The 13,524-nt window shown below is 43.3% G+C and overlaps 1 protein-coding gene across 2 annotated transcripts in view; it reads left to right on the top strand.

Moving 5' to 3' along the window:
* LOC133425192 (interleukin-1 receptor accessory protein-like 1) overlaps positions 1–13,524 on the top strand; it is a 298,716-nt gene that overhangs the window by 24,959 nt on the left and 260,233 nt on the right. For both annotated transcript variants that reach the window (XM_061715901.1, XM_061715900.1), the window contains exon 2: positions 4,385–4,480. In XM_061715901.1, coding sequence (XP_061571885.1) covers positions 4,399–4,480 — 82 coding nt within the window. In that variant the 5' untranslated portion in view covers positions 4,385–4,398. The remainder of the gene's footprint in view (positions 1–4,384; positions 4,481–13,524) is intronic.

The following is a 13,524-nucleotide window of genomic DNA, read 5'->3' as shown; positions in this document are numbered from 1 at the left end:
GATTATTGTGACTTGAGTGACGGTGTCCAAAGTCACACATTCACACCAGTGGGGAAGTGAACTCAACTTTGATGTAGATTAAAGCGTATGGATGTGAAGCACCACTTGTTTCAATAATCAAAGGATTGAAAACCAAGAATAGGGAAATGAATGTTCCCCTTCGTTTGATTCTGGATAAAATATTCCTTAAGATAGGCCATCAATGGGATTACATTCACTTTTACAGATATTTAACTTGGAAACAGAAAAAAAGAACCACATTTTTCAAACAGATAAGATTTTCAGGATAACATGGGCAGGATCTGAGTGGCAAAGTAATTGATTGCATTAAAAAAAAAAAAATTCCATCCCAGCCCACAAAAGGCCGAGGGTCGGGGGAAGAAAAATTAAAGTCCTTGGTAAAATAGATTAAATAGCTTCTCTGGCAAATGTGGATAACAGGAGACAAAGGACAACCCTGATGAGAGCCACAAGAAAACCCAGAATAATTTTAAAATGCACAGCACTAATGTGGACCCTTGCTTAAGCTAGGTAACTATAAATATGAGTAAATAATCCTCCCTTTTATAGTCTTAAAATCTATATTTGGAACGATGATCTATAATCTTGACAAGGATTTGAGCATCAATACTGTGAAGGAGTCCATATAAACCACATGGTACTTGGTCTTTATCCCTTTTCAATTTCCTTGCTCAATGACTTGTCATGAACATCAATAACAGTAAAGGAGATGATAAATCCTGGAATGTCCTCTAAGATCGTTAGGGAGTCTGTATTTACTAGTAGCTTCTTGTTAACATCTGTGGAGGATATCCACTTGTACGGAGCAGCTGGTTTCCTGCAGCTCCTGGCCGCCGCTGCGGTTCTGGCTTAGATACGAGTGGAAACGAGACGGCAGCACACCTGAGACACATTTGGAGGAATATGGATTTGGCAGATGGTGTGGAGAACTCACGATAAATGTTGTGAACCACCTTTGAGATTTGTCTTCAAGCGTGCCGATTTCAGGTGAGTGGCACTCCTTGATTTGAAGGATGCCGTCTGAGTGGGCGGAAGAAGCCCTTCGGGGTTGAGGATGTAGCCTCCGTAAGCCCCGTTTGCTGAATCCCAGAAGAGTTTGGGTGGTAGATGCTATATTTTGTAGCAAATGTGGGATCAATGTGAGGTTAATATGATTTTATCTGACAAATTCTACATGTAGTTCCTGGGAGACCTCCAGAGCGGCTTCCAACCTCAGTAATATCTTAGCTGTGATAACCACATCGTAATGAAGTTATTTTAGAACCAAGAAAGGCCGGCGAGCAACTCCCTAACTAGATTATACCGGTGCAACAACATCCACAGAGCGCTCCCTCTACACTCTGCCCTTACACGTTAAAAATAACAACACGTATGTCTGGATGTTGCCTGACAAGCTCAACTAAAGTCCTACCTCCTCTAATTTGATGGATTCTGGACATCCGCGCTGCTGATTGTTGGGATTGACTGACACGGTTGCACAAAATACGACACGAAGAGAGCAATCAAAACTCTCCTTACTGGCCACATGACAACCTGGCGCCGCACACACACACTGCACGCGCTGGAAGCCCGGGAATCTGCCGCAGGTGGAGGAATTCACTCAGAATATCATCGCTCTTGCATCGGTGTCCAGCATGCAGGGAGCCCACAAAGCAGCCAAGGACATGGCTCCGTCCAGCCGAGTGTGTTTACCCTGCTGCTGCTCGTTTATGGGCTTGTTTGAGTCCACTGACGGAGGGCAGCTTCCTCCCCTCAGGCTGGGAGACTAAAACTGCAGATGATAATTAAACACTGAACCTCTGTACAGTGCAGTCAGCTGTCCAAGTGCATTTTTCTCCCTCTTTAAGTACCTCAATGTAACTTTGCTGTGTATACTGTGATATATTGAGATGACTTTTAAGAATGAAAGAAGGGGCCACTTGCCAGTTGACATTTTGACACGCGGTTTTATGTAATTACCTCATGAACCCTCTCCCATTTTTACATTGTCCATTCATGCAGACTTGCTGTCTGATCAATGAACCCAGCAGAGTGTGACTTAAGGGATTTTCTCAGTCTGATCCGTATCAACAGAAAGCAATTACAATGCATCATGAGCACATTTTTAACCTTTTCATTGATAATAATTCTTTAATGGCGAACAGTCCAACGTCACCGAGCCGGAGGGACACCGGACTGAACCGGTGATTCAGCCTTTTTCACGTGTATTTGAACAAGTCAGGAGACCACAATGTTGCAAACTCGCATACCCAAATGGAGAATTAATTAAAAAGATAAGATTTCTGTGTAATGACAAGTAGCATCAGCTGCAGGAAGCAAGGGTTTCTGACAATATGCCTTTTGACGAGAAGAAAATGGCAACGTCGCCTTTTGTTGGCCGCTGGCCACTTTCACATGCCTTCGAGTGTCTCGGGGGAGTGGGGTGTATTGTAGCTTTGCAAGGTCTCTTCCCAAAAGTCTTGTGATTGCAGCTTTGTGGAATCTGTGCAAAATATCTTTGTGGTGACTGAAATGCCAGTGTGAGCATGCGGATGTGCTAACGATGGGACTTTCTCCAAATAGCGTTGGGATGGAGGAAGCCATGAATTTAATTTAGCCACATGCAAATCCCTGCCCCGTGTTTTGACCAAACATGCAAAAAAAACAAGATCTACGGTCTCCATCACTTCCAGCTGCGGGACGACGGTTTGCATTTATTGTGACCTCTCTTGACAATGACGGTGACTCCAGCAGACGCATCGCAGCATGTTTCCCAACCATCCCAGAGGCAGCCTTCTGCTATAAATATGCACCTGGGGCATGGTTGGATAGTCAAAGGTCCCCGTCGCAGCGGCAGCCGCTCTGGTTCTTGGCCTCCAGCCCTTTGTGCCTTTTATCCTGGGGTTGGTTGCATCATCTTAGAAGATTTAACCTCAATTAAAAAAAAAAAAAAATCACTTATATTGAAGGAAAGAGATTGTATTTGTGATTTTGGGACTGAATCATTGATCATAAAGCAAGTTGTACAAGTCAACACCAGCTAATACTCGTTTTCATCAGTATTTTGGATTTTATGAGCGACACCTGGTTGTCATGAGTGTTTAAGTCAATCATTTCCATGTTTTTTTTTTTTAAGCTTTTTGACTTTACTGAAAAATTGTAACTAATAAAAAAAATAAACATTTCAGCTTTCCAGCTCACATTCCATAAAATAATCATACATTAAAGTTAAATACTTGAGTAAAGAAAAATAAAACAGAAAAGAAATTTCAGTGACAGAACTAATTATTGTGAAGTTTTTAATTAAAGATTTCTGAATGTATGTTCAATATGGACAAATATTTTTAATTTGTAAATAATTTAAGAGGCCTAAAAGGTGAGGAATTCTGAAATTTACATTTATGTATGACATTTACCCAATAGAATTTAAAGGTTTACTATAGTACAAAGTTTCTTTTCTTGGGATTCAAAATAAGTAATTATGTACTTCCCTTCAATGATGATTTGAGGTTTTTTTGTCTTACATAATACTGTATATAGTTCTCCAAATCTTTCCAACATGTACTGCTATATGCACAACCATAAAACAAATGAGTTGCATCTTCAGGTTCAATTTTACAAAAGGTGCAAGTGTAATCGTCTAATTTTATTTGTGACACAAAACTTAAATAGAACAAGCCCAATCATTTCCATGTCTTGTATACATAAAAATGTAAAAAAATAAAAATAAAAAATCACTCTTATAGTGAAAGAAAGATTGCATTTGTGATTTTGGGACTGAAGTTTTATCATTGATCGTAAAACAAGTTGTACAAGTCAACACAAGTTAATATAGTCCCATCTTTTGTGTGTTTCTTTAATATCCATCATTCAGGGATATATCTGGAATCTCGTTCATAGACTCGTTTTCATCCTTTTTGCATTTTATGAGCGACACCTGGTTGTCACAAGTGTTTATTTAGTCAATCATCTCCATGTCTCGTGTACATAGAGACCTGATTGTGTCATGCAGGCTGGAGGAGAAGTGGGGATAAACTCAAGGTAGCAGACGACGGTGAAGTCAGGGTTGCACAGATGCATCTTGACATCATTAATCCCAGTGTTTATGCAGCACACCGAGTCCCTGCGTTTATGTAAATCAAAGTCCGGCGGAGGGAATGACTGACCAGGCGGATGTGTGTGATGTGTCTCTGCAGGTGACCACACGAGTTCTGGAACCACTGGCTCAAGATTGAACTTTTCCCTCCTTTTTTTTTTTTTGTTGTTGTTGTTAGCTTTGATTTAGCTGCCAACACCATTAACTCTTTTATTGTTTGATGTTTTGGGTGGATGCACAGCTTGCCTAAGCACGAAATGATAACTGAAACTTTTGTTTCCTTTTTAGGACTGGTTTAAAAAATGAAAGCTCCCATCCCTCTTCTGATCTTGCTTCATGCTGTCGCGGTCCATTGCCTGAAAGTGGTGTCAAAGAGAGGCTCGGGTAAGTCTCCGTTTTGGACTCTTTTCTTTTCTAATGAGTAAAAAACTAAAGTTAAACTGTAGATTAGATTCAACTCAAATAGCTGTCATGTCTACTTCAATTATTATGAGCTCAAAAGTAAAAATGATGAATCAATCAGTCACAGATGAGATGACCATGATTTACATACTATTATCAGTATTTTCAGTCACTTACATTCTGGTTCAGATATTGTAAATGATTCCTTCACATCGGCTGAATGGTTTAGTCACTTTTTAATTTAGACATGACAGAAGGAGTTGAATCTTCCATGAAACACTAAATATACATCTGAGGACGTGGCTGCAGCCTCTGCAGGAATGTGAAGACATAGTTGTCGCACAAAAGCTGCATACTTTTTCTCTCCAGACACCAGAATAATATCTTTCTAAAGGGGGCAGATGCAAAGTAGGGGAAAATACACACTGGAATACACAAAAAAAAAAATCCAGTGAGTGCTTGCGTTTGTTTTTTTCTTTCTTTCTTTTCCCTTTTAAACTAATGCATATTAGGCACAGGTGCAGGAATGGCCCAAGGCTCATCAAAGAGATTTTTGCTTTTCCAGCAGAAGTCCCGATGGGCCATCTCTTCGGATGCTTCACAAGCCATTGCCTGGGGCAAGGGGTTTGAATCGTGTCCACTGATAAATGAACACGCCATTCGAGCCAGACCCCCGTCCTTTTGTTCCTCCTTTTAGATCGGACGGCTTTATTAGAAGGCTCCGCTCGGGCTGGAGAGCCGTGGTATACGGGAGGAAAAAACAGGGTTTCGGTGAAATAAAAGCTAGTTTGAACTTGTACTGTTTTTATTTTTTACAAAAAAGAAGCAAGGGGGGGGTGGTAAGTATCACAACGTGATGGCGTTTTACAGTAGCGTGTTTTTTTTCCTGGGGTCCTTTTCTTTTACTACATGTACTTTTTGTTTAAAGCAATAGCATATATTTTGGTTAAAACCCCTAAACGTAATACGTATAATAGCTTTCTTTTAATAGTTAATGTTTCATATCTACATGAAGGACCTGAGGTTTTGGTTGAGGGATGCAGTTGGTGGTTCGTCTTAGTCATGGGGCCAAATATGTTAATATTCCCTTTAAATAAGAACTTTCACAAGGAGAAATGTAAATATATCTATATGCTGAGTCAAGCCGATGAAAATCTCTAAGACAGTAGCAAGTTTGTTTTCAAAGCATATTTCAGGTTCTGGGGTCCTTTTTTCTTTTACTACATGTACTTTTTGTTTAAAGCAATAGCTAATAGTTTGGTTAAAACCCCTAAACATATGTATAATAACTTTCTTTTAATGGCAAATGTGTCATTTCTGCATGAGAGGACCTGCTTCCCACTGAGGTTTTGGTTTAGGGATGCAGTTGGTGGTTCGTCTTGGTTGTGGGGCCAAATATGTTAATATTCCCCTTAAATAAGAACTTTCACAAGGAGAAATGTAAATATATCTATATGCTGAGTCAAGTCGATGAAAATCTCTAATAAGACCAAATGAACTGACCCTAACTCTCGGAGCATGCGTTGTTTTTCATCTGTACCTTTTTGAGTAGGTGTCACCCCATTAGAGGAAATTAAATTACTTGACCGACGTCCTCTGGGACGACGACTCCCCTCTCTCACTTGTTTTCCCTTTTTTTGCCAGCATGCATAAAAACCCTGGAAATCCTTCCACGTCGCTCGGTCATTATCTCTAGATTATTCAATTCGAAACACTCGCCTTTGAGTAGTGCTTTGTCTGCATTCGCACTCGACGTGGAACGCCGCAGAAGCGCACAATGCCTATCTGCCATACTCATCCCCAGCATGCATATGTAGGGGAACGTACACGTTTTGTCCTCTGCTGTAGTTCTTCTTTGCTAGAATAGCTGATATGGTCTGAATGGTTGGGCAAACAGAATAATTATGTATATTTCTGCTTAATACAGCACATCACATCAGTAAATCTCACTCCTGGATCCGTCTGCGCCGCTGCAGATCTCCCGCCGGTGATTCTCACTGTGATGCAAGAGTACAGGAGTTATTTTTGTACCCTTATGCGATGCTATTTCTTTATTTTGAAGCGGCTTATCAAGTGTTGTGTGTAGAAGCCGCTGTCGATCAGGTTTAAACCTTTCAGAGCAACAAGATGACCTTGATTTGTCATTTTTTTCAGTCTGACATTAGTGAAAAATCAGGACGTTCAAGTGGGGACGGTCCGTGATGCGGCGAGTGGAACGTGTCTTGATGAAAACTCACAAATGGCAGCGTAGCTTCCCTGCTCACGGCAGGGATTTGAAATCCCAGTTAAATCAGTGTTAGTTTGTGGTAAGCGCGTTGGTTTATCAGATCCGCAGCAGCAAAGGTGTAATTTCTCTCCCGGCCTCCCCAGAGGGGAAAGTCTGAGTGGAAACAAATGACACAGCTACTGTCAAATTGGCCTCCTGCAAGACGCGAAACAATGATTTAATTCCTCCAAGACCGGGCCTGTTGAGCAAGCTTTGATTGCTCCTCAGAAACGGCTCCGAAAAAGGGCACGAATATGAAGATTTCATGTTTAAATTAGTATCAGCGACTAATGAAATCGCCGGGTTATGGGCTGCCGACCCCTTTGTTCATCCATAAATCTCTTCATCATTGCCAAGACTGAGTAACATTTAAAGGAGGGAAAAGACACAGCAGGAGGTCACATGTTCCACCTTTTGGCAAATATTTAGCATTCATGGCAGAAGTCTGGATCCGTGGGTGAACGTGACACTTGAAGGTGGTGTAATTGTTTTATTTCTGCATTTTTAAGGTCTAAATATAGAATAAGTTCAGTGTTTTTATTGCCCTATCAATATTGCTTTCTTGAACTTCTTCTGTGAAGCTCGGCTCAGACCAAGCTGCTTCTTTATTCAGAGGCGACAGAAGCCGCTGAGCAAACCTTCCCACCGTCCTGATGAGAGTAGATGCAGAAGGAGCTTAACGGGCTGAATATGTTGTTCATACCGGTGGAGGTTTCAAAAATATGTCATGGCATGAAAACCGGAACATCTGCTGAGACCGTTTAACTGCTGATGTGCACCTGTTAGCAACCTTTAAAAAAGGAAAAGAGACGAAAGAACAGGCGCCATGAGGGATTTTTATTGTCGGGGGTTTATTTCCAATGAGGTAAAGGGAGCGGCGTGGCCGTCAGCCATCCATCAACAGCAACCAGCTTCTGGTTTTTTGTTTTCCCGTCCAGCGATTGGCTGCCGCAGCATTTGGAGCTTACCCTCCGCAGCACAATGAACATTTCTGTTTTACATGCGCTAAACGGCCCCCCCTTAACATAACCGTTAACACATGTCCCTCCAGTGAGCGCCTGACAGCTGCAGCCTCGCGATGATGCTCCATGACACTGATGGAGACAAATTTAGCCTCTCTCCTCCTTTCTGCTGTAAAGTCATTAGTCCCCATTTTTTTCAGCAGACATTGATGAGCTCCCTAATGAATGACTCTTACCTTTTCACAGTCTCCCCAGTAATTCCAGCCACGCACTACCCACAACACTTAATCACGGCGTCAGTCTCTCGGCCGTGCGTTTCTGAGTCCAAAAGGCTTCATTTTTGGAAGTGAAAGTCAAAATCCCCTTTTTCCCAGTTTTTATACCTCAACAAAACAGTCCTATGTCTGTCTTCTTCTTTTGCCTTTGCGGTAGGAACAATCAAGGACGTCCTGCCAGTCCTTCGAATTAACAGTCTTCGCACCAAGCCCTGCGCAAGTATGGGATGATGTCAATTTGAATACGTCAGTGAGAGACGAGACACCCCACCAGATCCCCACCAGCGCGACATTAATGGGGCTACTCACAATTTGGGCACTAATGAGGCCCCTCTTAATTGGAGTAGACAGTGACTCCTAACGGGGGACGTCAGCGTATAGCACAAATTAAATTATAGCAAGCAACTTGACTCTCTAATTGATATTAAGGGATGTTAAATATGGCAGTAAACTGTCAGCAGGAGTTTAAGGGGCTCGACTGCTGTAACCTTCGCCTCTGTTTGCATTGTATTAGTTTGTGATGTGTGAATTAATGCACCAAATGTTTGGTGAAGTAACGTCGTGATGATGTGGGGGTTCCAGCTAATGGACGATACATCTGCTGAGGACGCCAGGGATAAAAACCACAGGTGAAGACTAAAGTTGCTTTCGTCAACGAAAATTATGACGAAATATCGTCGTCAACTAACCTTTTATCACCTGAGGAAAACGAGACGAGATGCAACGAAAATTTTGGTCATGTGACGATAATTAAATATATAATGCAACATCGTAGACAAAAAAAAAACGCCGGCCACGCAGAGATCTTCTCTGGGGCTGGGAGAAGAAGAAGAGACCATCTTTGGATAGACTTTCCTACATAGAAGTGGAAAAGGAAACCGAATGTGTCGATGAAAAAGAAAAAGACGGGGAGAAATGCGGAAAAATGTTGTAAACTTCTTATGTATCTAGAATGAATGTATTCTTGAGTCTATTAGGTAACAATAATATAATAATAAGATAACCTTGTTTGAATTGTAAAATGGGTTTGGATAAATATAATCTTTGACTAAAAAGAGACTAAAATGTCATCAGTCCTGGACAATTCTGACTAAAATAAGACTAACATGCTCAGACTTTTATTCGACTGAAACTTGACACGACTAAAAGGAGAATGAACGTGACTAAAACTGATAAAAACTGAAAGGATAGCTTGACCCAAAGACTAGAATAAAACTAAAATTGAAACGACGACAACACTAGTGAAGACGTCCAAATGAGGCTTAAAGTGTGAGATGTGAGACTGAGGCTCCGACTGTCGCAGGAACTCAGACACGTGAGTCTACCTGCAGTCCATCTCACCCGGGTCAATACGGCAGAGCCGTCACAAATGCTGAATGATGGCCTCCACCGCACGTTCCCAGCGGGGGAGATTGATGGCGCGCACGTGCTATCAGAAACCAAAACGGTTCGCCACGTGGAGCCGCCTGGAGAGAAGTCGCCCCGCAACAAGTGTGACAGATGCCGGCTCCTTGACAACCGGGGGATGCCGTGGATCTGTGTTCCTCCACCGGAGATGGATGACGGTTAATCACCTGACTGATGAGCCTAATAGTCTCCCGGTGGCCCGCTTCCTGACCTGTAGTGATGCTACACCGGTGCAACATCTGACGGGGGGGGGGCATGAAGGCTGGGTGGGTGTGAGGCTGCAGGCTGCCGCGCTCAAATCTCAGATGTTGATGTTTCGCATTACAGCTACTTACTGCAGTTAAAACTGCTGCTTCTGATTGGTGTGATTGGATTTGGATTTACAGAAATCCAGATTTAAGAAAATTGAAGTGTAGGTGGCACTGTTAGGATTAGAGAAGCCGTCAATCAAGTGAATTATAACCCCCCCTTTTAAAAAGAAAACATCAAGGTTCTCCTATAAAAGCAAATGGACACAAAATTGGGAAAGGAAGATAAAATGTTGACATTTTTGTCCCACCTTCACATGCTTCTCAGGTCATTGTCGTGGAATTTCAACCGTCTGCAGACATTCGACATTAGACACAAATGCTGTATTATCTTCATTTTAATATTTCTCTCCGGGAGATAATACGTTAATTTCAGGCTCCCGTAGCAAATGACACAGCCCACTGTAACAGCAGGGGCGTTTGGTACCAATTTGAGAGATTATATGTGTGGCTGATAATAAGCTTTAGTCCGAAAGAGGATTTAAACATGGAGAAGGCTGGCCACTGCTTAATTTAAGGAAATCTGGCCCTCAGGTTTAGTCGGGGGGGGCTTGAAGGGAAATAAAACTCCCAAGGGAATAATGAAAAGGAGCAGTGAAAGAGAATGCAAAGTAAATAACATAACATTGGTTATCAGGTTAGGGCAATTTGGACAGGAGCGGCAGTGGTCATGGAAATCATTTTAATTCCCCTTGACTGCTCTGCTCTCGCAGAGCCGAGCCACATGGGGGAAATAAAGCTGCAGTCTCTTAGTACTATGCAAATTGCCTCGAGGGTGAGATGGGACTGTGCCCAAAAATATCACACGTTTTAACCCGGAGCGGCTCTGCATGATTAATCAATGCAGGTACACCTCTGCATGCTGCATCAGCCTCTTATCCGTCCGGCCAGTAACCCGAGCACCGCTTTGTGCCGACATGTTGTGCCCGGCCGCTGTCACAACTGGGCTGATGGCTCTTTTTATTCTTCACATTTACAGTGTCACACTCTCCGATCTGTGCACCTTTTTCTTCCCTTGCTCGTCCTCGTTTCCCTCCTCAGCCTCGTCTGCATAGACGCCGAGGGTTGCAGCCTCTTCTGCTGGGCGATGCCCTCCGAGCCTTTCATCAGTATCAGATCTGGTTTGATCCGTTTTATTCGCACAAGAAGTTTCTTTTTTTTGAGCCTCTTCGGTTTGATAGCAGAGTCTAAAATCTGTGTTTCCTCCTGAAATCATACACCTGCAGTGTTGCCAGATGGAGGGAAAGGATGGCCCACATCCTGGAGTGATGGACGGCCTCGCCCGTGTCGCAGGCTTCGCCGCCGGGCCTCAAAGTAGCGAGGGGTTTTCTTTTTCCAGACATTTCCTCCCGCGCCGTGACTCCGCCGTACATTTGTACATTGTAACGGTAACTTTATTTCAGACCGATGCAACTCACTTAGGTTTGATCCGCAGAAGGAGGGCCATTGATTTTCATGCTTCCCCAGCTTTCCCAGGCTCTATATTTAGCTTCATGCTGTTTGTTGGTTTGGCTGTTAATTTCTGATTGATTTGGGGTCAAAACATTAACATTTGAATGTTTGCTCTTTGCTGCACACGATATAATGGGATGGATGGACAGAGTGTTAGGTACTGCTTCAAATCCGTGAAAACTAGACGTTCCCAAACGAGAGTTGGTGAATAGAAGATTAAGATAACATTAAATCTCGGGTGTTTTTATTTTATTTGTTTCCGAGTCGAGCCTCAGACGTTACCAAGCGCCTGTGTGGTCTCTCTCACACGTGAAGTACTCGTATGTAGATAAAACCTCCTCACTGCTTGACCTCCTTAACCAATTATTTTCTTGTCAGGAGTAGATTGGAGGGAGGGGGGGGGTGCACGCACTGGATGGGAAGTTTGTGCCCTTTTTCTGCCCCTAATGTGACAGAAACTTGCATGAATTGCGATTTTTAATTAGCCCTCTTCTGCACAATGAGGCTCTGGTGGCTCGAGAGGTGAGGTTTTTGTAAATGCAGGAAGTTTCCCAACAACGTGGCATTTGATGAGGCTGTCAGGCTCCGTCACGTCAGCCAGGCACTCAGCGTGCGGCCGTGTTCAATGCTCCTTTATTGGGAAGTTTGAACACATCCTTCTCGAACTGTGGCGATGCCTTGTTCAGTCTCCCCACGGCCAAGTGACAGCGAAGAATGAGGAAACACTGCTCTTTTGTTTTCTTTGTACATTTTCTTTAGTTAGTTTTTTTTTTTTTTAACTCCCCTCCTCCCTTCGTCTTTTTTTTTTGTTTTTTTTTAAGCCAGACGAAGCTCGGTCGGAGCACAGCAGACCTATTTCTGCAACAAGCAGAGCCACAGTGAATCCTTACAGGTCTTCGGGGAGTCCTGCCAAGTTTGGGGCTTTTCAGTTCTTCCCCTCTTTTTTTTCTTCTCTTTGGAAGGAAGAAAGGATGTAAGCTCACTCGCCGAGGAGTACGCCTTTGTTGGTTGCAGGAGACTGGCGCACTGCAGGAGTTTTGGAAAGGAACCAGACCGACTCCATTCTCCGGGTCTTGGCTGCCTTTCCCGCCACTGTTCTTTACTCCGAAGATACACGCAGGTCCAATCCCAGTCCCGCTGCTTAGCATTTTTATTGTGCCGGGCAGGGATTCACCTGCCTTTCTTCCTCCCAAAAAGTATCATTTCTAGTCATTGCATCCATTTATAAAGCTGCTCAACTGTTCCCCGTAATCTGAATTGGCGTGATTTACCACAATGAAGTCCTGTCACATATTTCCCTGTCGTGTTTATTGCTCGTGTTTGATGTGGCGCATGGTTGAGGTCTTTAAGGCCTTTTTATTTATTATCCTTCAGGGCCCAAAAATGGTAAAAGATGGCAGTTGATTTCCCTGCAGTGCACTGATCAATAAATTCTACATATTAATTAAGTCCCACTGTCATCTCCAAGGGCTCTCTCAGGGATAAGCCTCTCCCCGGTCGCCTCGCCGGCCAATCGCGTCGTAGCCGAGCCCAGCGCAGCCTCCCCCACGGCTCCGGCAGGAACATACAAGAGGTGCCGCATTAGGAAGTGTGTGTTTTGTTCAGCGGGTATGACGGAACGAGGGGGAAGCGGCGGGCATGATCATCTGTAATTTACAAGAAGTGTTTTTCCCATTTATTTATTTTTTTATGACGTATTTAGAGCAGCTCTGCGGCGGCGAGAAGTTCTCAGCTGTGGATCACGCAGCCATGAAATGCTTTTTACAGCCCTGGTGGCCTTCTGAAACGATTAGATTCTATTAGCCTGTGAAACGTAAATAAAAGAGGAACATGGCAGATTTCAGTCCTAGGGATGCACACAATTTGCCGCTAATCCCAGAGCAGAAGAGGAGTCAGAAAGAGGCTGAGCAGACGAGCCCCGTAAGCCAAAACAATGCCTGGAAACGGCGCCGTTAACTGACTTTTCCGACGAAACGCAGTGCAGGTTTTAGCAGGTGTTCTGTATCTCTCTCCATCCCTCCACGTGGCGTGACCTCCCATCCCCGAGTGTTTCTGCACCCTCAGCACATCCCCACAGACGATCTCGGCTTCCAAAACAGGATTAAAAACCCTCCTATCCCCGTGACCTTTGCCTGTTTTATGCTTCTGATCTTGCCAGAGGGTAATAAAACTGTTCCCGCTCCGCTCCACCCAGGATAGAAGTTTTTCCTGAATACTTTCTCCCAGGGAACATTATGTAAAAAAAGATATATATCCCTGATTATTTTATTTTCCTGCGCTTTTGAGAGCACAAATCTAAATTTGGTTCACGCAATCCTTTTGGCTTATTTGGAGGTCTGAAGAAAAATCTCTCCTC

This window comes from Cololabis saira, chromosome 24, assembly GCF_033807715.1.
Source record: "Cololabis saira isolate AMF1-May2022 chromosome 24, fColSai1.1, whole genome shotgun sequence".
In the NCBI taxonomy this organism is placed as follows: Eukaryota; Metazoa; Chordata; class Actinopteri; order Beloniformes; family Belonidae; genus Cololabis; species Cololabis saira.
Note: the sequence above shows the minus strand (reverse complement) of the source record. Positions and strands in the feature narration are given on the sequence as shown.